This window comes from Ostrinia nubilalis, chromosome 11 (genome assembly GCF_963855985.1).
Source record: "Ostrinia nubilalis chromosome 11, ilOstNubi1.1, whole genome shotgun sequence".
Classification (NCBI taxonomy): Eukaryota; Metazoa; Arthropoda; class Insecta; order Lepidoptera; family Crambidae; genus Ostrinia; species Ostrinia nubilalis.
The window spans coordinates 2,845,363-2,871,576 of NC_087098.1; the positions used below are offsets into that span (position 1 = coordinate 2,845,363).

Sequence of the window (26,214 nt, forward strand, 5' to 3'; positions counted from 1 at the left end):
TAGGTATAGGCAATGTTTTTTATCCCGAAAGGTGTAGAAGGAAAAGTTAAAGACATGGATCTAACGTTATCTATAAATTTTTGTCCCTCATTAGCACATGTAATGTATTGTATACAAAATACATTTTTGGTGATGCACATAATCTATAACTTCTCATTGTGATAGTATTTGAAGAGAGAGAGAGGATTATGTGAAAATCTTTTACACTCATCATTTTGTAACCCCAATGTCAAAACTAAAAGCCCAATCTTTAAAAGCAAAATAAACTACATCATCATCTTGAAATTGCAAATGACTTAGCATTACAACAACATTGTTGTTAAAAGTGAAAATAATAATCTTTAACACAATACCTATATTTATGAAGCAGAACATATTGAAGTTGATTTTATTTTTATTAACACTGATGAGAAAGGAACAAAAACTGCTGGCAAGATATTGCGCTCGGTAAAAACACCATACGAAATTGTTAAGTAATAACCGCCCCTTTCCGAAGTCGGTTTTAAGATTGAGACGCAACTCGTGGGGTGTATTCTGATAACCAGCGAGTTGAGTGATTTAAAAACAGTGATATTAAAAATGTCACTGAAATATTTGAGGTTTGATGGTTTTAGGCATTGCTTACATAGTTAAAGTTTAGTTTACAAATGTAGAGTCTAAAACTGATTAATTAGTCTAAATCATGATTTGATGATGAGAGATTACATAACCTCCCTACATTTTAGTTACATTCTGTCAGTTCCAAAGCTTCCACTTTTACACTATTAAGATTTTATAGATCCCAATAGACCAAGTTTAAGTAGGTACCTGCTTATCGAAAAAAAGTGGATTAGTCACAAATTGATCATAGTAGTCTATGTATATGCGCAAGCCCTTATAATATCGATTGCTCTGAGAATACCCCCTAAAATTTGCACGCGGTTAACCACTAAACTCGCTGCGTTCACGGTTACTGTAAAAAGCTCCACCGATTCCAGGAATGGAAAATAAATTGGTCTCTCAATTTCTTTGAGGTATATTTAAGCCACATTTAAAGCCAGGTCAAGAAATGCGATATCAAAATAAGTCTCATAACTAAATAAATGAGAACGTGCTTTCTTTATAATCCCTTTCAATGTTATCAGATTATTTCTGATCTGATTTCATGCTATAGTAGATTTTTCACAGTGAAAGATAATTATTACCATTTAGTTTACTGTCGGAGATGGGTTTTGTTTATACTTTTTATTTAGTTTTGTACAATTTAGCACAAGAATATAAAAATGTCGCAAACAATTAAAATGTAGAGCAAAAGAGAGAAAAAAATGTGTCTTTCAACTTTGATTTGAATACGTATTATAAAAGTTCTAATGACCATAATATTTGATCAGGTACACATGTATCAAATGCATACGATTGATTTACGGCGATCGATATTCCGTAGATGGCGATTATGTAAATCGATGGAAGATCATAGATCGCGGGGTCAACGGCTGCGCGTGCGCCGGTGAACTGACGTGCTCTTGTTTTGGTTTCTTTTGTCTGAGATTGTGTTATTTTGCCAAATATTATAGTTTTAGGTATTATTATTTACGATAGAGGCACTTTCACTGATTGGTTTCTTATTGGCTGTCAAGCTGCAGATCCTGGCTACATACGAGTTGCAGCGATGGGAACGACAGGGTTTTTTTATGTGACAGGAGGCAAACGAGCAGACGGATCACCTGATGGTAAGTGATTACCGTCGCCCATAGACACCCGCAGACCCAGAGGCGTTACAGGTGCGTTGCCGGCCTTAAAGGTGAAGATACGCTCTCTTCTTGAAAGCTTGTAGGCCGTATCCGTCCGGAAACACCAGAGACGACAGTCCATTCCACAGGTTGGTTGTACGGGACAGGAAGTTTCTAGAGAAACGTACTGTTGTGGACTGCCAACCATCTAAGTGATAGGGGAATAGTCCCTTATCGATAGAGGCGTAACTTCTTCTTTTATTATGAGTTTTGTGATAATTACGATAACGTGCGTTTATCATGGTTCTTATAACAATATGTTTTTGTAGCCTGTAATGTCCTAGCTTATGTTAAATAAATGCTGAAAAATCTTACCTTGGTTCCACGCAGTCGTGATGTTCTCGTGGTAGAAGTACTCGTTCTCCTCTTCATCAGACCACAGCACTCCTTCGATGCTCGATGACGTCATGCCCTGAGCCTCCCCTCCCTCTATCATCGACCTCCGAGACAGCTGGTCATAGCTCGGAGGTCTTGACAACGAGTACGTCGATATATCAGCTAATGACGACCGAAAATTCTTGACACTGCGACTATCTATCGGCCTGTAATACCTCAAGGATCGGTTGTCCTCAGATTTTATAGATCGCAGCGACCGACAGTCATAGCTAGGCCCGTCATTGAGTGACGATATATCGCCTAAAGAGACCTTGAAGTTATTTGAAGATATATCCCCCAAAGGCACTTCGCAAGACCGCCTCTTCATGCTAGTTTTCTGGGAAGGGGCTTCCCCGGTCGCTTGCATATGGCGGCTGACGCCAGCACTGTGCAAGAACTCGTTTGAATTGTACATTTTGACTAAATAAACTACGCCTAGGAACTTTTTGACTATGGTTTGGAATTACTCGTTGGCTCTATGACGTGATCTGGAACAAAAGAAAAAAAATCGTATAGTTTATTAATTTAAAATTAGTATTAAAAGGCATTAAATCAGAATTTAATCAAATCGGAGTTCCATCTTGCCAGACTGATTCGGTGTAGGTATATTAGGAATCATTGAATATCACAAAATTATTTTAACGAGTTTATAAAACTTCTTCCAATTAATAAAATAACACACAAATTAAAATAAAATCTTAATTAATTTGACCAATTTCGAAAGAATTTACATATAGCGCCATCTATGAGCTTTTACTGAAACCAGCAGCAAAGCTCACACCGTGCTTGTCGGGTGCTTGTGCTAACTTGGGTGAATACAAATAAAGTTTCACGTTCACTCTTGTGTCGATAGATGGCGGTATCTAAATATTTTGAAAATGACACGGTTTATAAAAGTATGTAATGTATTTTTTTTTCGGTTCTTAAAAGTGGTTTACTAATGTATATTAAGTAGGTTTACATTATCGGAGTAAAGCCTCTACAATCATTAATGAATATCATCTCAATAAATATAAAAAGGACTAAAATGATAAGATAAAGTTATAAAATTATATAATTTTGTTATTTTATAACGTTGCAATGGAGGTGTAACACCAGTTAAACCGTCCTGCTAAGCTAAATTATACTTGTGTTACGAATGGGTAAACCGAAGTAGTCCAGCGATGGCGGAGTAAGAACCAGCATTCCCCTCGAGTCTAAAACAAGTATTATCTTAAATAACAGCATTAAATACGGGAAGCAAAATTTAATGCACATTAACCAAACTATGCTCGCGTAAAGTCACAAGTTATAATTCTAATTCGCGTATTACAACCAGTGCAAACAGCTCCGAAGCGAAAATTCGGCAACATTTCATTAGAGAGTTCCTACACGTACTGTATAATTAATGAACGGAACAAGAATAACAGGAACGTTACAGGAACGCGGAACAAAAGAGAGTGGTTATTTATATAACGGCGCTGGACAAATTGAGACCGGAATTCAACAAGTACGTTTCTGTTCCTTTTTGAGATTTGAAACCTATTTAGGTTTTGCGAATTAAACACTTTTGCTATAATATGAAGAAAAAAATTTACTGTCTTCCTCGTAAATAAGAAAAGTTACGCCAACAAATAGACCCCGAACTTGGTAAATTTAGGTTCTTTTATTTCTTTTTCTTATGTATGGGTAGGTACCTAGCTATCCTTCTCATCTATAAATACCTACCTAACAAAAATAAAAACTAACAAGCAAGCTACACTTTTGAAATTAATCTCTTACAAATATTTATTTCTTTATGACATTCTCGTTTTTATTGTAAAAATGTAATATTTTTTTACCAATTTCAGCGTCAACATACTGATAATAATACGTTCTGATATGAATTTTCTTTTTTCCCTGAGATCTGCGACACACAAACACCACGACGCAGAAAGAATAAAATAACAAATGTACAAATAATTGGCTCTTTATAACAGAGGCAGTATGTCTCAATTTGTTCAGTCATGTTTGTTAATAAGGCCCACTACAAATCTCATACTATTTTCTACAAATAAAATAAACTCTTAGACACAGTGGTTTTAGTGAAACATATACACAGTGGAAACGATAAGTAATTTTACTCAATTTTTTCAAAACTATACAAGATATTGAAAAGCTCGTTATTGATCCTGAAAGTGCTTCACGAGCTCTATCAAATGGTATCAATAGTAGGTAACAGAATAAACTGGATCTATCTGTTTCAGGAAAAGTACCGATTTCACGAAATTCTTCTGTTTTCAAGGCCCTGTAAAAAGGTAAAGTAGAGACCAAGTATAATAATTATGATTACTTAAAGGATTCCTGCCTGAAATAGAAAATCCTTAAGTATTTATTTTGATAAGTATTTATTTTGATTCGAATTATAGAGACGATGTTACAATAAAGTTTACTAATTTTGATTCAATTAGTAAAGGTTGTTGAAGGTATTTATACTTAAGGATTTTCTATTTCAGGCAAAAATCCTTTAAGTAATCAGAATTCTTATGCTTGGTCTCTACTTTACCTTTTTACAGGGCCATGAAAACAGAAGAATTTCGTGAAATTGGTACTTTTCCTAAAACATATAGATCCAGTTTATTCGGTTACCTATTTATTGATACCGTTTGATAGAGCTCGTGAAGCACTTTCAGGATCAATAACCAGTTTTTCAATATCTTGTATAGTTTAGAAAAAAATGAGTAAAATTACTTATCGTTTTCTCTTTCGGCTGAAACGAACAAACTTGAGTTTAGATAAAAAATATTTCATAGGTTTCCCGCGACAAAGTCGCAACTTTGCAGCCACGTCTCGTTCCCAACAGCCCTAACAGCGGTCGCCCGAAGCAGTTTCATTTCCTCCGATCCTTTCCCGCATCTGAATTTTTTCACGCACCACCAGATTTGCCCGATAATGCTGAAAGCCATCGGATTTTAATTTCCTGTCCGTACTTTCTTTATTATAAAGATGGAATTAACTGCGGTCGTGCGCATCCGTTCAAAATTGGGTAGAAAATTTGCAATGCTTTAGGATTGTTTAGGCGCTCATCAAATCGGAGCAAATAAGAATAAATGCTTTCTGATTATACAAAAATATGTATAAATTGAGTTTATCATAAGGGCACTGTGTGTATCTTTGTTGGCTAGCTAATATCGTGACTCGATACTAACGCTCGTATTCGCAAACGATGCTTGCAGTAAAGCAGCAAATCGAACGCACAGCATTGAACAGAGCTCTGTGATTGGTTAGTGTGTCACCCTGTGCGTCCACGCGCTCTGTGAGACCTCATAGTAGTGTTTGGAATACGGGCGTAAGTAATAGTCATGAAAACTCAATGCCAAAAATTAATTAATAAAAGGATGTACCTCGTTCGTTCGTTCGTTTCAGCCAAATGACGTCCACTGCTGGACAAAGGCCTCCCCCAAGGTTTTCCACAATGAACGGTCCTGCGCTGCCCGCATCCAGGCTCTTCCCGCGACCTTTACCAGATCGTCGGTCCACCTAGTAGGAGGCCTGCCCACGCTACCTCTTCCAGCCCGTGGTCGCCACTCGAGAACTTTCCTGCCCCAACGGCCATCGTCTCTACGAGCTATGTGCCCCGCCCACTGCCACTTGATTTTAGCAATTCTGTGAGCTATGTCGGTTAAAAGGATGTACCTATTATAAAATAAAAAACAAATACACTGGAGTTCACTGTTGTGTACTCGTAGTAGTAATTTCTGAGAATAATCTCCATTATTAATAACATCAAATCTCCTTGTTTATAGTATTCTGACAGGAATAGATACTAATTTAATATTGTGATGTCTGAGGCACAAAATATTATTCCCAAATTAATTGCCATTCGTTACAAAGACAATGGAAATAGATTTAGTAGGCCTGATTGAGTAGGTACCTAAATTATTACTAGATTAATTAGATTTTAGTTATTCAAATTAAATAATTTCCCTAAACTTTAAATTCTAAAGTAATGTAGGAGAAAAATATTTTTTGTTTTGCTAAAAAAAGAGTTTTGATCGCTTACAGATAAACTACATCGATAGACACACATCTAAGAGGGTGACGCCAATTTCATCGCTTTTGACGAATTTGACAAGAACAGTAAACATTTCATCATCCATCATCATCATCAACAGCCGTTTACAGTCCACTGCTGGACTATGAGCCTCCTCCACTATAGTGGATGGGTTTGCCATAATCTCCACGCTTGGCAGGCGGGTTGGAGATTGCAGTTTAAAAGTTTGAAGTTTTTCAGAGAGCGCTGCTGCCCGTTCTCTGTTTGATGTGTAGTCCCTAAGTTGCCTCTTACGACACCCGTGGGAAGAGTAGGGGTTGGTGACAAATGTATTCTAATCTGCCGACACCACACGGCTTTCTACTCTGCCGTCACCACACGGCTTAAAACAAAATCATAATTACAACAGATTTGAGCTCGCTTACAAAGAGTTCATATTGTCTGAAAAAATTAAAATGAACTTTCTGTTCCGTACTTCCATTGTTGCAAAATACTATTCAACTATGTTCAGCAAATCTGGGTAGGTAGATCCAATTATGTTTCCAATCTATGGATTTCCCGTTATTACAAAGAAGATTCATGGAAGCAACTTCATTTTTTATTTTCCGATAACATCGAACGATCTATCTCGCATTGAAACCGCTTTGTGTGATATTAAATAAATTACATGTGGTGGTAGCTGTATAAAAGAAAAGAATACCCTATTTGTGTGGAGTATTGTTATTCGTAGGTAAGGGCGAAACGCAGCTGGAATGGAAGTGATTGCTAATTAGTCAATTTTATTTTTACCCGACTACGGCAAAGCCAAAGGAGGGTTATGATTTTGACAGGCTATGTATGTATGTATGTATGTATGTATGTATGTATGTATGTTCATGTGTTCCCTCGTAACTTCTAAATTACTTATCAGAATTCGACAAATGACATATCATTAGAAGCGTCTTAATTGTCCGCTGGTTATAGGCTATACAGGGTTTCACAAAATCTAATGTGGCGCCCTCTAGCGGACAAAACATACAGAGTTAAAAAATAAAGTTAAGATAAATATGCCGTGTTTGGTATCATTTGAAAGCGCTTTACTTGTACATTTTGAATATATATATATATTACTAGCATTTGCTTGTGACTTTACCTGTATTCAAGGGCTGATTGCATATAATTCACATCTTTTCGTTCATAGCTTCTTTACTACTTATTAGTTCATCAATTTAACTTTTGTAAATATTATGCGCCACAAATACACTTTAACACCAAAATAGTACAAATAATAAATAAAAAGTAAAAAAACTAAAACCCAACTACGACAAAAAACGACGCTGAAAAAGTATAAAACAAGATTTTCAGAATACTGAACTGAACAAACTTGCTAATGTAGTTGCATAGTAATTTTAATGTTTGGAAAGGCGTAGTCACACGTTACATATACCTACCTACCGTAGCACTTTGACAACGTGTGACTACGCCTTTCCAAACATGAAAATTACTATGCAACTACATTAGCAAGTTTGTTCAGTTCAGTATTCTGAAAATCTTGTTTTATACTTTTTCAGCGTCGTTTTTTGTCGTAGTTGGGTTTTAGTTTTTTTTCATTCAATGACATGGTAATTAATTTTCATATGTTTCACATGTGACATTTTACAGGCAATGATTTTATTTCGCAGTAGCCAATTTCGCTCCTGCTACTATTTAATGAAGTGAGGTTTATGAACAATTGCTTCTTATTTTCTTGTCAATTAAAGGCCAGTTATTTGATCTGTAGTTAAAATAACCAATTATAAAGTTTATTATAAACACAGACCAAGAAATATAACGTACCTATTTGTCATCGTTGTTTTTTTCTAACGTCCAAATTAGTATTAATCATTCCTACATGCTTATTTGCACTCAGAACTTCGTCCGGTACAATGTATGAAATGCGAATGATCAGCAATTTCACAGTAAATTACAGCAAACAAAAATTATTTCATATTATTTTTCACATGCTATTGAAATGTTTCATGACTACAGCAGTATATGGTTTCGCATTGATAAGTCGTAAGCTTTTCATAACAATGTCATTTTACAATCAAGATTTATGCCAGCGGATTTTTATGAAAATTGAATACAGTACCTTGATATACCCACCAATGCAGGACCTATTTGCTTGAATTCATTGGGTGTTTCACGTACTGAAAAGCGCAGCGTACAGGACCCACAAGGTGGACCGACGACCTCATAAAGGTAGCAGGAAGGCGCTGGATGCTGGCCGCTACTAACCGATCATTATGGAGATCATCGGAGGAGGTATTATGTTACAGCATCTACTGTTGTTCTGATATAATGATGATAATAATATTTTATGGGCATAGTTTTATTAGTTCGTGGTAATGTGTGAATCCAATTGATTGGAGAAGTATTTTGGAAGAATCCAAATTACATTTCGCATTAATACTAACGCCCGTATTCTCAAACATCACTATGAGGTCTTACAGTGCGCGTGGACGCACAGGGTGACACACGAATCAATCACAGAGCTGTGCGTTCGATTTGCTGCTTCACTTAAGCAAGCATCGTTTGTGAATATGAGTGTAGGTAATTCCTATACAATTGGGGTTTTGGAAAATTAAAACGTGTTTATTAACACTGTCCTGAGTTTCAGAGGTTTTGAATACTCGTTAGTCTAATTACACTATAATGCTATGATTTCTAAGAAATTAATTTTAAAGTTACTTTAGTTAGCAGCCTTATCTAAGTCTGGCTGGAAACCTAGAGTGTATCCATTAAATCTTTATAATTTTCAACAGTTAATCTGGGCCTTTTCAAGGCGAGAGTGAATAAGAATAATAAGAATAAGAATAAGAATAAATTTATCTATACTTATAATAAATCTGTAGAGAGGTCAATTCTGTACATGAAATATATTTTCAAAATAACTATCAGGGGGTGATTAGTGATCGATACTGATGCCAAAAATGCAATCAGTAAAATTTTTGTCTGTCTGTCTGTCTGTCTGTCTGTCTGTCTGTCTGTATGTTCCTTATAGAAACAAAAACTACTCGACGGATTTTAACGAAACTTGGTACAATTATTCTTCATACTCCTGGGCAGGTTATAGGATACTTAGGAATTCCCACGGGAACGGGAATTAGCGGGAAAATCCTTTTGTATGAAAAAATCTAAACCGCGTAAGATAGACGCTTGAAATTTGGCATGCAGGTACCTTAGTAAACTTAAAGCTTAGTTACAACAGGATATTGCAAAATTCCCACGGGAACGGGAGTTAGCGGGAAAAAAAAATTGTATGAAAAAATCAGAACCGCGTAAGATAGATGAAGGGGGGGTAAAACGAGATCCACGCGTACGAAGTCGCGGGCGGCCGCTAGTTACTTAATAAAACTTAGCCTAGATACATTTGAATTCACTTACTTAAATTAAGGTTAGTGTGCGAAGGTAAAATTATTAATACCTAAACTAAGCAAAATTGTTTGCCTGTGTCTTAGGTATTTTATTAAAAGTAGGTTAGTGCATACTAAACATTATCACAATAACAGTGTGTAACTAAATATAAATACATTTCTATTCTTAACTACTAAGCATTATTTTTACCTTGATCTAAATTAAGTTACAATCTGTAATAGGTTTTCTGTTTCGTCATAGGTTTTATTTTTTAGCCAATCTTGTATGATTTTTTTGCATGCGACTTTATTCATAGGGTAAATACATAGAAAATATTATGACTATGCTTAATATTACTAATGTACGAGGTACACGAGTGAGGGTCACATATTCGTGATTCATACTCATACGAAGAATCTAATTCGTTATATAAATCAAGAGTTACTTTACCCATCCTTGTCCTGCCTATACTGGCCTTTGTGGCGCTCTAGGCGCCCTCATAGTCAATTGAACTTAAGTATCTTGCTTCAGCGATTTTCCTGGCAGGGCAGCTCTCTTCTCCCGTTTTATGCTGGCTTGGTTTGTTAAAACGCCGGCACGTGGCACAGGTCGCAGGTTCTTCTAATTTTGAGCATTCTTTGATTGAATGCCCAGCGCAGCCACAGTGCCCGCAGGTGGACGATGATTCTCTACAAAACTTCGCCGAGTGTCCATATTGTTGACACTTGTAACATCTGGTTACAAGTGTGTAGTCTCTGACTGGGCAAGAGGTCCAATTTATGTAGGCTCGCTCCTGTTCCATGAGGATTTTTCTTAGTTCAGAGGTGAGTTCTAAGACATAATTGCAGTAGGGACCGTCTTTTTTGCCAGTTTTGTGGCTCAGTTTTATGGAGCTTGAGAACTTACTGTGGTCCATGTGTTGATATTTACCCGCGATGTTTTGCTCATACAGACATTGAAAAACGTCCTTGTCTGTTGTATTGGTGGGTACTCCTAGCAATATCACCTTAGGCTTCCGTTTCGTGGACTCTTCGACTTTGAGACCTGAAGTTTTCAGAAGTTCTGACTTTCTCAGCTTCTCAAGATCATTTTTGCCTTCAGCGCTGATTATAATACCTCCTCCCCTGGTTTTTCTCATCCCTCGGATATGAAGTTTCAATTCGTTCGGCTTGATGATTGACTGAATTAGTTCCTTTGTCTCTTCGCTCGTCTTATCCTTGCTTGCTGGGTAAACGGCTATACTACTGGTGCTTGGTGGTCTTGCTATAGTGCTCTTACTTGTTCTCACTACGTCAGCAAAAGATACGTTCGGTTGTTGTGCCTTTGGGGCAGAGCGAATGCAGGCTTTTAGATCCTCGATCTGATCTTCTAGTTGGGCAGATGACTCCCTTTGTTCAGTTAAAGTATTGATGATTGTTTGAGCTGATATGTATTTTTGTTTCAAGGACTGATATTGCACAGCTAGTTGAGACACGCCGCTTATCACTTTTCTGCTGTTGTTGCTGATTCTCAGTTTCTGGTCCGAGTTCAGTTTGCCTTCTGCTGATATATTGCATATTTCGTTAAGGCATAGTTCAATGGATGATATCCATTGCTGGATTTCATGGGTTGATACAACCTCGACGACTGATGGTGTGAGGGTTGAAGCTCTCTCAGTTGATCTTCTCTGCGGTGGAGGCGGGCTTCGGCTAGTCATCGTACTTCTATTGAAGGGACTATCCATTGTTTTGTTACAATTCAGTAAACAACACTGTAACACTTAGTAAGCGTGTCAGAGCGTGCATGACGGACATACGCTGACACAAATTTATTCTGACACAGATTTATAGACTGTATTGTGAAAATTATACAATAATTGCAGATGGCACGTCCATCTGCAACCGATGCACGAAAATAATTCCTATCTAATAGGCACTTACAGGGCAGATATGTATCATCCTAGACTGCATCCCACTTAACACCAGGTGCAATTGTGGACAAATACCTGCCTTGTTATGCATATTTCTGCAAATCTATCTATATCTATACTTATAATAAATCTGTAGAGAGGTCAATTCTGTACATGAAATATATTTTCAAAATAACTATCAGGGGGTGATTAGTGATCGATACTGATGCCAAAAATGCAATCAGTAAAATTTTTGTCTGTCTGTCTGTCTTTCTGTCTGTCTGTCTGTCTGTCTGTCTGTATGTTCCTTATAGAAACAAAAACTGCTTGACGGATTTTAACGAAACTTGGTACAATTATTCTTCATACTCCTGGGCAGGTTATAGTATACTTAGGAATTCCCACGGGAACGGGAATTAGCGGGAAAATCCTTTTGTATGAAAAATCTAAACCGCTTAAATTAGACGCTTGAATTTTGGCATGCAGGTACCTTAGTAAACTTAAAGCTTAGTTACAACAGGATATAACAAAATTCCCACGGGAACGGGAGTTAGCGGGAAAAAATATTTGTATGAAAAAATCTAAACCGCGTAAGATAGATGAAGGGGGTAAAACGGGATCCACGCGTACGAAGTCGCGGGCGGCCGCTAGTTAGCAAATAATTTTTAAACTTTTAATCTTTAAACGAGTTTAAAATGCTTTCAATTTTTATTATTATCATTAATGTAGGGATAACATCAATTATCACAACAACACCTGACTTTTTTTTATTAAATTCTGATCATACAGCGACGGCATATCAAGATAAGTGTCTTATGTACGTTGCAATAGATGCTATTTTACTTTAATAGCTAGGTGTTAGATACTCCAAGCTGTTTGTTAGGCTAGCGTAATCAAAACTCAGAGGGACGTTGCGGCAAGCACAGCAGTCGATTCCGGGAAAGGCAAATTTTGGCCAACGTATTCTGGCATATCTAGGAATCTAATTTTAGCCTCGTATTCGCTGAACATCTAGTCTTTCAAAAGTTCCCTTTGAAAAGTCAATTTGAAATTGTTCAGTGATTGTATGGAAGTAAGAACTAATTTTAGAAACTTGCTTAAAAATAGACATCAATTTAAATTAATCTGATTAACAATATTAATAAAAATGGTATTTCAATCAAATCGTGGGTCGAATCACGAAAAGGCGTATCTAACAAAATGGCGATATTGACTTAAACACACCATGTTATTAAAAACATGCATTTTATAACCTCACAAAAATCGTAACTGAATTATTTTTCAGGAAGCCAGTATGGACAGGTAAAAAGGGCCGAAATACATTTTTCCATCCTTCAAATTATCTTTAAACGTCAAAGTCGCTCTTGTAAAATTGATAAAAATCAGTTACGTCTTTTCGTGATTCGACCCACGAAATGTAGGTTAAGTATGGAATTAGTTAATTATACCAAAGGAACTTCGCCATCGCCATCGCGCACGCAGGCTCCACGCGTTCTTTTTCGGGTTCCAAGAGTTAAATTCAATATACCTAACTTGTCTTTACATCGCCATGTCGTTAAAAGCAGTAGACATCTGTCCACAAACGCCTCTCACGCCCACATCTTTCAGAGCATTAAAAGCTTTCGTGTCTACAGTGGTGTATAAATAAACCATATTTGGGGAACACATTCAGCAAAACAGAGGGTTGACTACCCCTTGCTGGCTTAGTATAGAGTCAACGACCTCTGTACTAGAAAATGTTAGTTATTTTATGGTTAAGATGGGTAAAAGAGCAGCAAGAATTTACACCTTCTTTTCGCTACATCAACTATACATTTTTATTGCGAAATCGAACTTAATATAACTACAACATTTATACAGGGTGTCCCAAAAAGTAGTGTCAAGCCGAAGCCCAGAGTTAGAGAATCTCTAGGGCTACCCAAATCACCGTGACTTTTGATAGTTTTCGAGTTATTATTATTTTACAACACATCCTGTGTGTGTTAACTTTTGTAGTTTACATTCGTGCTATGGATATAAATAGTTCTAAATCAGTTAGGCCTAGTATTCATCTAATAATAATAAAAAAATCAGGCCACAGTGACCAAAAAAGTGACTAAGCAGAGAAATTAAAACAATCATATTCGGGTAGCCCTAGTGATGCTCTACCTCTGGGCTTCGGCTTAACACTACTTTTTGGAACACCCTGTATTGTCGCAGTTTTTAGCTTTAGGTGTTTTTCGTCGTCTGTTACTTAAAATACTTAAAAATATGACTTGCTTGCAATAGGTACTGTAATTAATTTGGTATTATCCTCAAAATCAACATGGCGGTGTTTACAGCGAAAACAGAGGTCATTAGAAAAGTGGAAATTCCAAATGAGCGGTACTTCCTTAAACCGGTGAAATTCGATGTAATGTAAATGATCATTCATTAGCGAAATGCCCGTTTTAAATCATTTTGGAGATTCATTACTTCCGGTTTCAACAATATTTTATGTTTATGTTGAAGATGGAATACTCTTAATAACAGACCTACTTATTAAGCTTCATATAATATAATTTTTCAAAATAACTTATTATGAAAAACTTACTTATTGATTTCCCATATTAAAATTTGCATCCCCTATTTCCTACCCCTATAGGTTTATTTTTGCAATAATAATGTTAGCAAGTTCTTGCAAAGTCCGGCTTATGAAAATGTGAGGCAGACATGGTTAATTAAAATAGAGAAACACGGGTCTCCTCAACGCAACATTTTTAGGAGTTACATATTATGTCCTCACACGTCTTTCTCTATTTATTTTATTTTATTTATTAGGATAACCAACAAGACAATGGAATTACTATAAATAAAAAAGTGCTTAGAACTAAGCGTTGTCTTAAATAAATTTATGAGCGTTTCGATAACTCTTTTATAATGTGAACAGCTGCTAGGGACTGGAATTCGCTGCCTGCTGCTGTCTTTCCTGAACACTATAATCCGGGCCTTTTCAAGGCGAGAGTGAATAGGCACTTACAGGACAGATATGTACCATCCTAGACTGCATTTCACTTAACAACAGGTGCATACAATTTTTTTGAAATGGAACGCGAAAGTAACCGAAAGTTTAATCTTACTAGGGCATGAATATCGGAATCTCGGAATCTCGTAATATCGGAATCTCGGAATACGAGATCCGATATTACAATTCCGATATTGAGCGACCCAATATCGTAATATCGGAATCAAATAAAGGTTTTAATTGAGATTTTAAACAAAGCGTTTAAATGCGCCACAACCTGTCACAAAGCCCAAAATACATGATTGGCAAAGACCAATGATTTTCTCATGTCTCTCACCATCTCTTTTTGTCCCACTGCAAATATTTTATTAAGTATCTTTACTATTTACGGTTAATTTAACTTGTTCTAAATCAATTTTAGAACTTGCCGTACAAGTTCATTGCTAAGACCAAGGTCTTAGCAATGAAATACGACATCTCTTATCTTACACAAGCTTAATTTCGTGATTTTGCAAGCTAAACACGAGCAAAGACAGTACTGTGTCTATCATTTGTTAAGAGTTTACGACGTGAGGTCACAATAACACAGCTTGCAACTTGTTTCGTGCACAAACTGCAAATCTCCGCCAACAGCGCCGTTATCTCCGCTCTAATTACGTCAGCGGAGCGGATGACGGACATTTCTTGGGTTAAGCTGAAGTTAAAGTTGTTAAGGGGCTAAGTTATGATGCTGTGGCGTAGGCTGTTTGGGGATTGTCAGCTTTGCACTTTTGTTGTTTGCAACGTCAGCATTTCGTGATGGAAATGTGGGATTAGGTTATAAATATTTTAACACGAAATGTTTTTTCCCTTTTTGAAATGACAGGTATGAATATATGTTTTAATTTGGTAAACTACATACGTCCTGAAAAGTTAATTTCAGCGTATTGAAGTATACTAGAAAAACTAAGACCGAGTATATTCTTGGTTGGTACATTTAGGTACCAGGAAGCTGCTGGATGCAGACTGCTTCCAATGGGACCATCTGGAAATCATTGAAGAAGGACCAATATCCACTACATTATGTGGTTGAAATGATGATGATGTTGGTAATAAATATTTCTATAGTCACTGTTTATTGATCAAGGTTATATTTTCATGCACGATGAATGTAGCAAAGCTGAATGGTGTTAAAATAATTAATTAATCGGAGAACATAAATCAAATGAGATTAGTTACCATAAAAACACTCCATGTTAATTTATTGATTTAGTAGATGTCATCTCATAACAGTATAAGAACAGTTATAACAGAATAAGTAGACATAGAGAAAAGAAAACATTAGTTTTTACATAGTCATAAAGAATGCTAAAAAATATGAGCACAATAAACACTATCTTTTTTGTTAAAAAACTTTCTTTGTTAAAGAAAGTTCTTCGTTGGGCTTAAGAAAGTTGCAGTTTGGACAGATTTAAACGTAGTTGAATAAAGTAAGAAGTTTGAATTCTTGTCAGTTTATTATTAATATGGTAACGAAATTTATTACAAGTACTGAGCTAAAGCTTTTTATTAAATTATTGTTATACAATTCCTAATGTACACAAGATTGCATTTATAGCATGATAAGATCAAAATATGAAGTTTGGGAGCGTTATTAGTTCGCCAGAAGCGGCGGCCAATCAAGCGAATGTAACTTTGTCGACGCTGTCACTGCCCGGGATTACAGCGTGGTTTAGGGAAGTGACATGGCCATGAGAGCAGCGGGTAAGTATAAATCAAATAGTTTATTCAGTACATAGGCCCTTTCCAGGGCCTTATACAATATAGCTTGCCCTACTACCACTTCGGGACAATACATGAGCTGGCGATGAGAATCAGTGCCCGAAAAAACTCTTGAGTTTTTTCTGCCACTGATTCCTTTGTCAGCCTCTTTTTCAACTACTATTAAGAGGCTTTTCCCATCTTTCGTTTCCACTTCCCACCGCCGCAACTCTTATTGTAGCTAGAATCTACATCTTGACCATTAAAAACCCAACCAATGAAGGCCAAGTTTGTCCCAGGGGAAAGTTTACTGTCACGTGTATTTCTTTGTATAGCACTTTGACAGAAGAGTAACTTTTGTGATACTCTAAGGTTCTATCTGGGATCTTAGGGTAAGTTATGAAGATGGTAGGTATCAGATTACACGGTCGCAATTTAGCTGAATGATACGCAAAGGATGCTTACATTATTTTCTCCTACGATTGCAGTTGCAGACTACTATGAAACAATGTAAGATTGTTTTTCAACTTTACTAGGTATCTAGCCGCAAACATAATATTTCTTTATTATTTTTTTTAAGTCACTTGAAGCCATTGTCATTGCAAGCTGTCTCATTGTAGAGGCCATTCTACTACTTAGTCGTGTATATTATACTATCCAAGTGTCAAGTATACATTCTAATTATCCCAATATTTATGTCTGCCTTACCCGCTTCACTCATAACCAACAGCACACCTTCAGCTACGGTCAGTGAGTTCTCTATATAGTCCGCTCGGTTACGGCTCTCTAAGTTTATCATCCCCAGACCTCGTATAAGCCAATAAACTGTTTATAATTAGCCGCCCGAGCCATTCACGCTTCCAGAATTTTGTTCTAGTTCATTTTAAGTTGTTGAAGTTTGCCTATTGCTATGGAAATGAGAGTCAAGGACGCCGTGAAATTAAAGGTCTGTTGTATGAAAATGAACTTAGTTTTGAATGGATATTATAAGCTTGGCGATATTAGCACTGCAGCAGGCGTTATTACTAATTATCTGTTACATGAGCATTGAGCATTATCAGATGGGTTAATTGTATTAGAAAACGTTGGCCTACAGGTGTGTTTAACTATTTTTTGCCGTGTTAGATACAGTTTAATGAATCTGTTCAAAGCTACAAAAATGTGAACTGTTTTGCAGTCCATTGAATCTGATCCGATAACATAGGTGTGAAAATTCGGAATGGGAGTTTTATTTGAAGCTTGTGACTTTTTAAAAAAGATTGAAATCCACTAAAATATTACCATCGAGAATACAATCTATAGATGACTATCTACTTTATTAATTAGGTATATACCTACTTTTGAAAGAAGTACCTACTTAGGCAGTATTTCAGTTAATTCATTGCACTACCTAAAACCAAAATCAGACTTTGCATTTGACAATGAAAAGCGTTCATAATCTCGCTAAAGCTTAGCCTGCATCAGCTCAAAGCGCGCTCCCGCTGTCAAGCTGGGATACGTCCGGAGATGGCGAATGCTCTGGTTTAAACGCATTCAGATAACGGTAAAAGGAACTGATGTCACGACAAACGAAGTAGTGACACTCAGCAAAATGAAATAGGAGTAGAGACTAGGGCTGGGTTACACCATTTTACGTTGACTTTAAGAAACGTCAAAAATCTGTCAAACTCCATACTAAACACACCGGTTATCGTTATAGTTACGGTTAAAGTTAGGTGATGGTGAGGCTAGTTAAGACAAGTTAAACAGTGAGTTAAAAGACAAATGTGTCTCACTGATTAATTCAATTAACTACAACAGACCTATATCGGCGTACACGAAATCGTTAACCGAGAATTAACGAAGAATTAAACCCATAAATATCCGTTGGCATCGGTGTAAATCACCCCTTTCAGGTATGTTAGCAATGGCGGCCGTTTAAATTGGAAACTTCTATAAATTAAAAGCAAGCAAACCAAATAATGAAGTAGGAGCCCAAAAGTTCCTGGTTACTCCCTAACTTATTGTCGAACATAAATTAAGGTAAGTTTTGACGATAAATTTTGTCGGGTCGAACTGCGGAGTAGTGAGGGCTGGAAGAGACAGGAATTAGTTAATTTGGAAATGAAAAAAGTCTTCGTAGTACCTGTCCAATCCGTTACCTTATAGAGAAGAAGAAGGTGACTTAAATTAGTAAAATATTGTCATGTACTGAAAGAAACTATGAGTCATATTCCGTAATACATTAAACCATTTAATAGTTGTATCTTATGAATTTGTTTTAGAGCTTTATGTCAATTTGTTGCAAAATGCAACTTTAATATTATTAAACAATGCCACAGTATTTATCTTGAAGTGCTGTATACTACTTATTTTGTAAACTTACTATAATTAACTATCCCAAGAGTCATTCATGAGCCTATCACGACAACGGATATTTTATTCAGTCCTTCTAAATTTGGTTCTTTAAATAAATTATAAGGAAGCAATAAAATTACCGGGCTGGGATATTATTTAGTCAGCTCCAGTAAGTTCTTTGATAAAACTTATAAAACTGTTTAATTAGAGTCAGTGATTTAAACAAAATTAAATTACTGATTCATCTGACTCTTCTACGAAAATTAATTCTACGTCGGGAGCAACAATCGGGAGAGTCGACTCGCTGAGGGACGTATTAAACTTCCAACGCTAAATATGACTTGTATGCTTTGACTCAAGAAAAGGAAATTGTTTTCTTTAATTTGAAATCAATCAGGTGTAAGGGTAAGGTAACCATTTCATACCACAAAGGAGGTTTGAATTAAATCAGGTATCCATTTCATATCATACAGGACGTTTATTTAAGATGATGCTTGGATCAAAATTAGTAGGTACGGGTAGATAATGTCGATCCATAATGAATACACGAGTCTTGTTCATAACTAATTTAACTCGCCTATCTAGATTTCAAACACTTAATTCTAATTTGAGCTTGGTTTACTACTGCCGAAAACTTATTAGCTCTTTTATGACCTAGAACTTTTTATAACATTTTCAACTTTCACATTTAATTTACGTCTAACTGTAAAAACTCATGTCTCATAATCTCGTATGAGTTTCGTTGCTCTCAGTTTTAGAAAGGCACTCTTAATTTTTTACGACGTAAAATAGGCAAGTTTTACGCCACATTTCGAACGATCTTATCTGTAAACAAAATACAAGAAATCTAATTTACACAAAATACAACACAGTTTTTACCCTCCCAAAGTAAAAACTTTCGCTACCTTCTAAACGAGATATTTCATACCAATTTGAACAAAACGTTTTACCCACCTTTTTATGACATTGCCAACATTATGGTATCAGGATTCTCATTAAAAGTGAACCCAACATTGGGGTTCTGCGAAACAATCAGAAGGGTTTTAGAGACCGTACTAATTCCAGAACTTGATACTGTAAAACGTGAAATTCGGGAGCTGATTAAAACATAGTTCATTATGTTGTGTGATGCCGTTTTATGGGGAAACAGGAACATTGTTTAGACTATAAACTTTAGAGCAATGAATTTATTCTGGGAACTGAGGTAATAGAAATGTAATAGAAACCAATGGGTATACATATACGACTTTATACATTAGTGTTGTCCATTTTACCACAGCGGTAGGTACTTATATTTGATAAAATAAATTCAAAGAGCATATAAATAAAATAATAGTGCCTACTAACCAATAAAAAGTACTTAAAAACAAAAACAAAACAACAGTGCCGGTAATTATAAGTTCTATTGGCTCGTCTTGGCGGGGTCACTACCGTGCCCCCAGATTAAGATCTAGTAATAGTAATTATTGTTCGCTCAAGCAAACGGGAATCAGGTTTCAATTAATGAGTTTAGTTAACGAACCCGAAGACTTCTAAGTGCACTACTAGATAAGCTGTTAAGTATTAAAAAAAACCACAGCGCAGTAGTGCGCCGGTCACCATACTTCAAATCACACACAAAATTCGGATAGGTGACAACATTTGATCGGTCTCGAGGTTTGAGCCTACACACCTCACGCTGCAGCGGCTAGGGCAATTAAGCCAAACTAGCCTTTTACCTACGGGAGGCACCTGTTGTTGTCAAGTCAAAAGTCACTTCTCAATACGGGTGGCATCTATTGTTATTTTGGCAAAGCCAATACTAAATCACGGTTTACGACAAAAACACAATAAAATTGCAAGTTAAGTGTAAAATGCGCTTGTAATTATGACATTAGTTGCAGAATATAATATTCCAAATTTTAATACCGTAAGTCTCATACTTTTTAAAATATCTTGATGTAAAGTGGAGCAAACAATTTGACAGGCTAAAATACCCATTATTGAGAGGCGTACTTTGGTTTCCAAGAGCCCGTAGGGAAAGGGCTAGGTTTGTGGAGGCCTAATGTTCGCATGTTTGTCTCTTAGTCGCCTCTCATGACTTTGACTTGATATGGGGAAGTTGGTCCTGTTCTACTCTGCCGGTACCTTAAGATATCAGGGTTGATAGAGGTCAAAGGTAGACTTGGTCTTTCAAAAAAATTCTAATTCAGCCTGTCTAATACCGCATAGAAGGGTTGAAATAAAGCTTGCCAATGGACTCGGATTTACTTTCGGAACTTTCCATGTTCTCAGGAACAAACCCTTTCTTATCACCGGCGCCGCGGGCACCTGCCTCAAATTTCAGAACTCTACGCTTCTACAAGGGTACAAGGGTGCAGAAGGGTTCATTAGTTTTATTATGAGGTACGCAAAAGGTACTCAGTAATTACAAACTTGGTTTGCAATAAAGCATCTTAGGACTCGTGTACGGCAATCCAGTTTTGATTTACAAATTCCAACGGATTGGTTTTTTGCGGGACACTGCTAACGGGATGTTCGTGTGAACGCTAATATTAAAACACGTATACTACTAAACGGGATCCTGCAAAAAACGGGATGTCTCTGTGAGAACAAATCCTTAGGTAGGCATTTTTTTTGCAAGGATACATCAGATGCTTCTAACGTTGGTGAGCAAAGGTTTTCGCAAATTAACAATAGATGGCGTTGTATACTATGTGTTTCACGGTAGAGAAAAAAGAGTAGGTACCATGGGAACCTTATAATAAATCAATATCTTTGATTTGTACGATAGTAAGCAAGCATCAATGAACAAACGTAAGAGCTTTCGAAATCCAATATTCGTATACGAATTTCCATTCAGTCTTGCAGGGATTGGTTCAATTTAGGTATCGTATGTGATCTAGATTTACGGTGCCTCCAAAATACGGACATACCTACGCCAGTACATTAGGCTAAGTAATAGTTTCTATTTCTCCAAAAAATACTATACAATATAAATCTATTCTAAAAGTATTTTTTTCATGAATTTAGATCCTAAATCCCACATTTAACTTTCCTATTTCAATATCCACGTAGTAAAAAGTGGTAACACATTTTTAGTTCCCCGTGAGCGACGTGTCAACGGAACGTTCGATATACCTTTTTTGCTCGTGTATTAGCCGAGTCACTGGGTGCAACGCCACGGAGATGCGACAAAGCTTACGTGTTTAAATAATAGTATTATCTACTTTTGAGTCTCACGTCTAGATCAGGTGTGATTAAACTCAAAAGCATACTCGATATAACATAAAAACTCGACATAACACTTTTTACCCGACTGCGCCAGAAGGAGGGTTATGTTTTTCTGCTTAGTCATCGCTGTCAAGAAACTACGAGTCGGGCTAGGACGCGTCGTGGTGATATTATACTTTATCGATGCCAAAATGTATAGGCAAAATCGATAAAATGGCATGATAATTGCGTATATAATATATCCTATCTCCAATTTTATTATTGTCTCGTTATAGCTTTTCACACACAGTTTCACTTAAATGAATCTTTTTGGCGGACGTCTTTGCTATCTTTACTTATGGTTGACTGGGAGACATTAACTATCATGTCATTTGATCTTTTGAACGTTTGTTTAATACAGCAAGCGTTTAAACATTACATCATTATTGGAAAAAAACGCGTCTCTATGGCGTCCCGTTGCACCGCAAGCGAGGTGGTTCGTTCGTTTGTTTATTTAGAACGTATTTTCTCGGCTTCGTTTTATTTCACAGAGTAAAGGGCGAAAAGAAAATGTTTCTCGTGCTCAAGTTTCACTACCGTGGGAATCCCCGAGACACTTAAGCGTTTAAAATTTTCTTTGTAGACGTATTTTAAATACGCTTTTTCTTTTACCCGCTGCTGTTAACAAAACCGCAGGTATCTGTCAAAGATAAGGATAGAAACGATCCGGCACGAAGGACCAAGATTTTTGTCAAATGTGAAGAAAATACGTAAAAGTATCCAATAATTAAGCGTTTAAAATACAAATTCCTTTTCACCAATATATTTGTGGGCTACCCTCAGCTTCACTCAAGTTTCAAAATAACTCAAACTGACACGCAATCTGTTTTAGAAGCAGATTATGGATCGGTTGGAATGATACAGATTATTTTCAAGTGCGTTTATTCATGTAAGCTGTAATTTACCTACGAATATTCATAAGTAAGTATGTAAATGGTATTTAGCAACATATTATATGGTCTTGATCTGATTGATGGACCGGCGATCTCAAGAAAATCGTTCGTTCGTTCGTTTCAGCCGAAAGACGTCCACTGCTGGACAAAGGTCTCCCCCAAGGATTTCCACAAAGATGGGTCCTGCGCCGCTCGCATCCAGGCACCTCCCGCGACCCTCACCAGATCGTCGGTCCACCTAGCGGGAGTCCTGCCGGCCTGAGACTCAAGAAATTAACTAGCAGTAACTGGATTAATCTCTCAGCCACCAAGCGGTAGCTGGTTACCGCGTAACAATTGATTAACCCTTATTGATTAACAATTGATTGATTAAGTAAAATTTAAATATTGCTAGTATTTTATGTAGTGTCAAATCAATAATTGCCAAATGGTATCCTGGTAAAACGTTAAAAGGAAGGTTGAATGTTGTTCAGAAAACTTAAGAATGAATGTCAATATTAAGCCTACAAATGTTGGTCTGCAATATGTAAAATACATAATGTGCAATAACGACAAATTAGAAATAGAAACCCCAGGTCTAGAAATATTTGTTATACTCAGGCTCAACTCTAACGGCTAGCAAACTATGTAGGGTAGTATGAGCGCGCTCATTTGCAGAAGGAATTTTGGACGTATGCGGCACTTCGGTTGTTTAGTGGTCAGGATTTAATTAGATTATGTAGAGTTCGTAGAGATAATGAGCATTTGGGATGGCTGACTTTATTTTAATATCCAATTACTAAACTTTGATGTTTGAGTCAGTGGTGGTGACCGCTTTTTATGCCTGCTTAATCGTTAACTCTGTAGATCATTAACTACATAATATTTCATATATGCTATAGCTTCATTTTTGAAAGAAAGAAAGATAGACAAATTCAAAATTCTAAAAAAACTAAATGAAAAATAATCAAATCAAATCGTAACCTCGCTCTTTCCTAATAAAATAGCAAAGCACATTATCTTCTTGTTTTTATTGATTATTGTTTAATTGAGAACCAATGACATTATGACAAGCAAAGCATCTTTAGTCTATAAAAGCGTAGTATAGATAAACAAGTAGGTAGCTTTTCCTCATAACAAAGATCCAAGAAAATTCCAAAAAATGATTTTTTATTGCATCACACAAAAGATTTTTTAACACAAAGGAAAATCGCAACGAAAATGCATCCAGTAATCTGACAGAACAGTCATATGGTAATCCTTGCCGAGAGTCCGCTTATAAACTAATAAGCGGGAAGCTGAAAGAGCTGCGGCTTAACTAACCCAGTACAGACCTGAACGGTGAAAGAAAATACGGCGCTTTTACAGCCAATGACAAATTGAACCAACCGCGGGCATAGAGTATGAACTTGGGAGTACAGATGGTCTAGTATCTAAAAATTGTTCTAAAAGTTTTATACCATTATATGATGAGATGAGGAGATCCGTAAACGAACTAAATGGTAATGGGCAGGGCACATACATAGTATGCAGAACTTACGGCTAATTGGCAGCTAGATTCTGGAGAAGAGGCCACGTACTGGAAAGCGCAGAATAAGACGACCAACCAAAAGGAGGACCGAGAACCTCATAAAGGTAGCAGGAAGGTGCTGGGTGCAGACCGCTACATAATAATCTTACAAATATAAAAAAAAACAAGTGATATTTGAATCATAAATGAATTCAAATCAGTAAACACTACTGGGTTATTTGCCTTTTTATACCTGATAAAGATTTTCGTGACCCATCCATGCATACAATTCATCAAATAAACATTTCGCATCAGTTTTTTTTTATTTTATGTGACAGGAGGCAAACGAGCAGACGGATCACCTGATGGTAAGTGATTACCGTCGCCCATAGACACAGTTTCTACATTTTCTACCTAAATTCTTTTCTATCATTCTGTCTTGTCTGCGCAGACCGTATTAGCGTGCCACTGGAAAAAGAATTTGAAGAGAGCGCGCGAACTAGCACGAAAAATGCAGCGTCGTTTTGTTTCTACAACTTTTATAGCTGGGTTACCGAACGTGCTCTAGATTTGTTTTCGAAGAAACGATTGGTGAATTTCTGTTTGCACATAATAAGACGTGCGAATAAACTGGCAGATAACAGGCTCCATTTTTAGGTTGGAAATAAGTGCAGTAGAATCATAGAATGACGTAGAGTTTATTTTCGATAGAAATGTGAGCTTTTTGTACGTAGAATATTTTGATTACGAGATGTATTATTAGCTTGATTTAGATTGTTATTTTCGGATGTTCTGTGTTTTCATCTGTGAAAATCATACTCATCTAAATCTAAATATAACTCAAAGGTTGGAGGACTGACTGACTGACTGACTGACTTACTGACTTACTGACTGACATAGTGATCTATCAACGCATAGCCCAAACCACTGGACGGATCGGTCTGAAATTTGGCATGCAGGTAGATGTTATGACGTAGGCATCCGCTAAGAAAGGATTTTACGAAACTCCAACCCTAAGGGGCTAAAACGGAATCTACGCGTACGAAGTCGCGGGCGGCCGCTAGTTTTATTTATATTAGCCATTTATTGTGAAGTATTCTCAGAGTTATGTATTAAAAATATTTTTTGTTGGCGTTTTTTCTGAAAATCCATAACTAAGAATTACTTTATTTGAATACCGATTTAACATTGCGAATTTTCAGAATACCTAAGTTATTATCTTGCTTTTTTTAAATATTTTATATTTCTAATTCTCGCCACCGAAAAGTTATGCATAAAATAAATAGAATTAGCGTTCGCAAAAATTCATAAAAGAGTACTAGGAATGCAGATTAAAAACAGAGTCGGTTAAATTACATTCGCTCACTTCATAAACTTTCGTGCTGTGTGGGATTTATTAAAGTTTTCACTGCAAATGTTAAAAAATACGCCATGTTAATATCTCATTTAAAATCAAATGTTTTTACAGTCTTTTGAAGTTTTCCACTAACTCTAACAACTACCTACTTATCATAATAATTCTACTGGAATTTAAACTGTGAAAATATCCACAAAATTTTTGGAAGTGCTTATAAAAAATAACCTTCAAGCAACCTCCACCAAAAATGTTCGTTATGAAAATAATAAAAAGTACTTACCTTATTTTGGTAATTAAATTCCTTAATGAATTAACAAAACACCTAAAATACCGGGCAAGATAGCGAATACCCCTAAATGTTGTTTTAATTACGCCGCTTCAATTACGTGTTAAATACCGTAGTATTTTAATAACATCGTTAACCTACTTTTTTGCGTTAAATAAACGCTCAAATTATAATACTTCAAATTTTTTCGCCCGAGAATAGACCCATTTTAACCCACCTCGTGGATTCTGTTGTATCTAATTGACAAAATAAGTCAGAACGTACGTTTACACTTATCAAAACCCTACGACCACGACTCTCAGGGCCGGACCGTGAGTTAAGGGGGCCCTGGGCTAAACTCTTTCGTATTATCATCGTCTATTTTTGACTTTGACTTGACTTATCTGGGGGCCTCTTGGCCCTGGGCTGAAGCCCAAAAAGCCATGTGGTAGATTCGGCACTGCGACTCTTGTTTCCAC

At 36.5% G+C, this 26,214-nt stretch overlaps 1 protein-coding gene across 1 annotated transcript in view; it reads right to left on the reverse strand.

The window, feature by feature from the left end:
* LOC135076066 (protein TANC2) overlaps positions 1-26,214 on the reverse strand; it is a 346,968-nt gene that overhangs the window by 217,188 nt on the left and 103,566 nt on the right. Inside the window, exon 4 of the mRNA XM_063970523.1 lies at positions 2,085-2,632. Within this exon, the coding sequence (XP_063826593.1) occupies positions 2,085-2,559 (475 nt within the window). The 5' untranslated portion in view covers positions 2,560-2,632. The remainder of the gene's footprint in view (positions 1-2,084; positions 2,633-26,214) is intronic.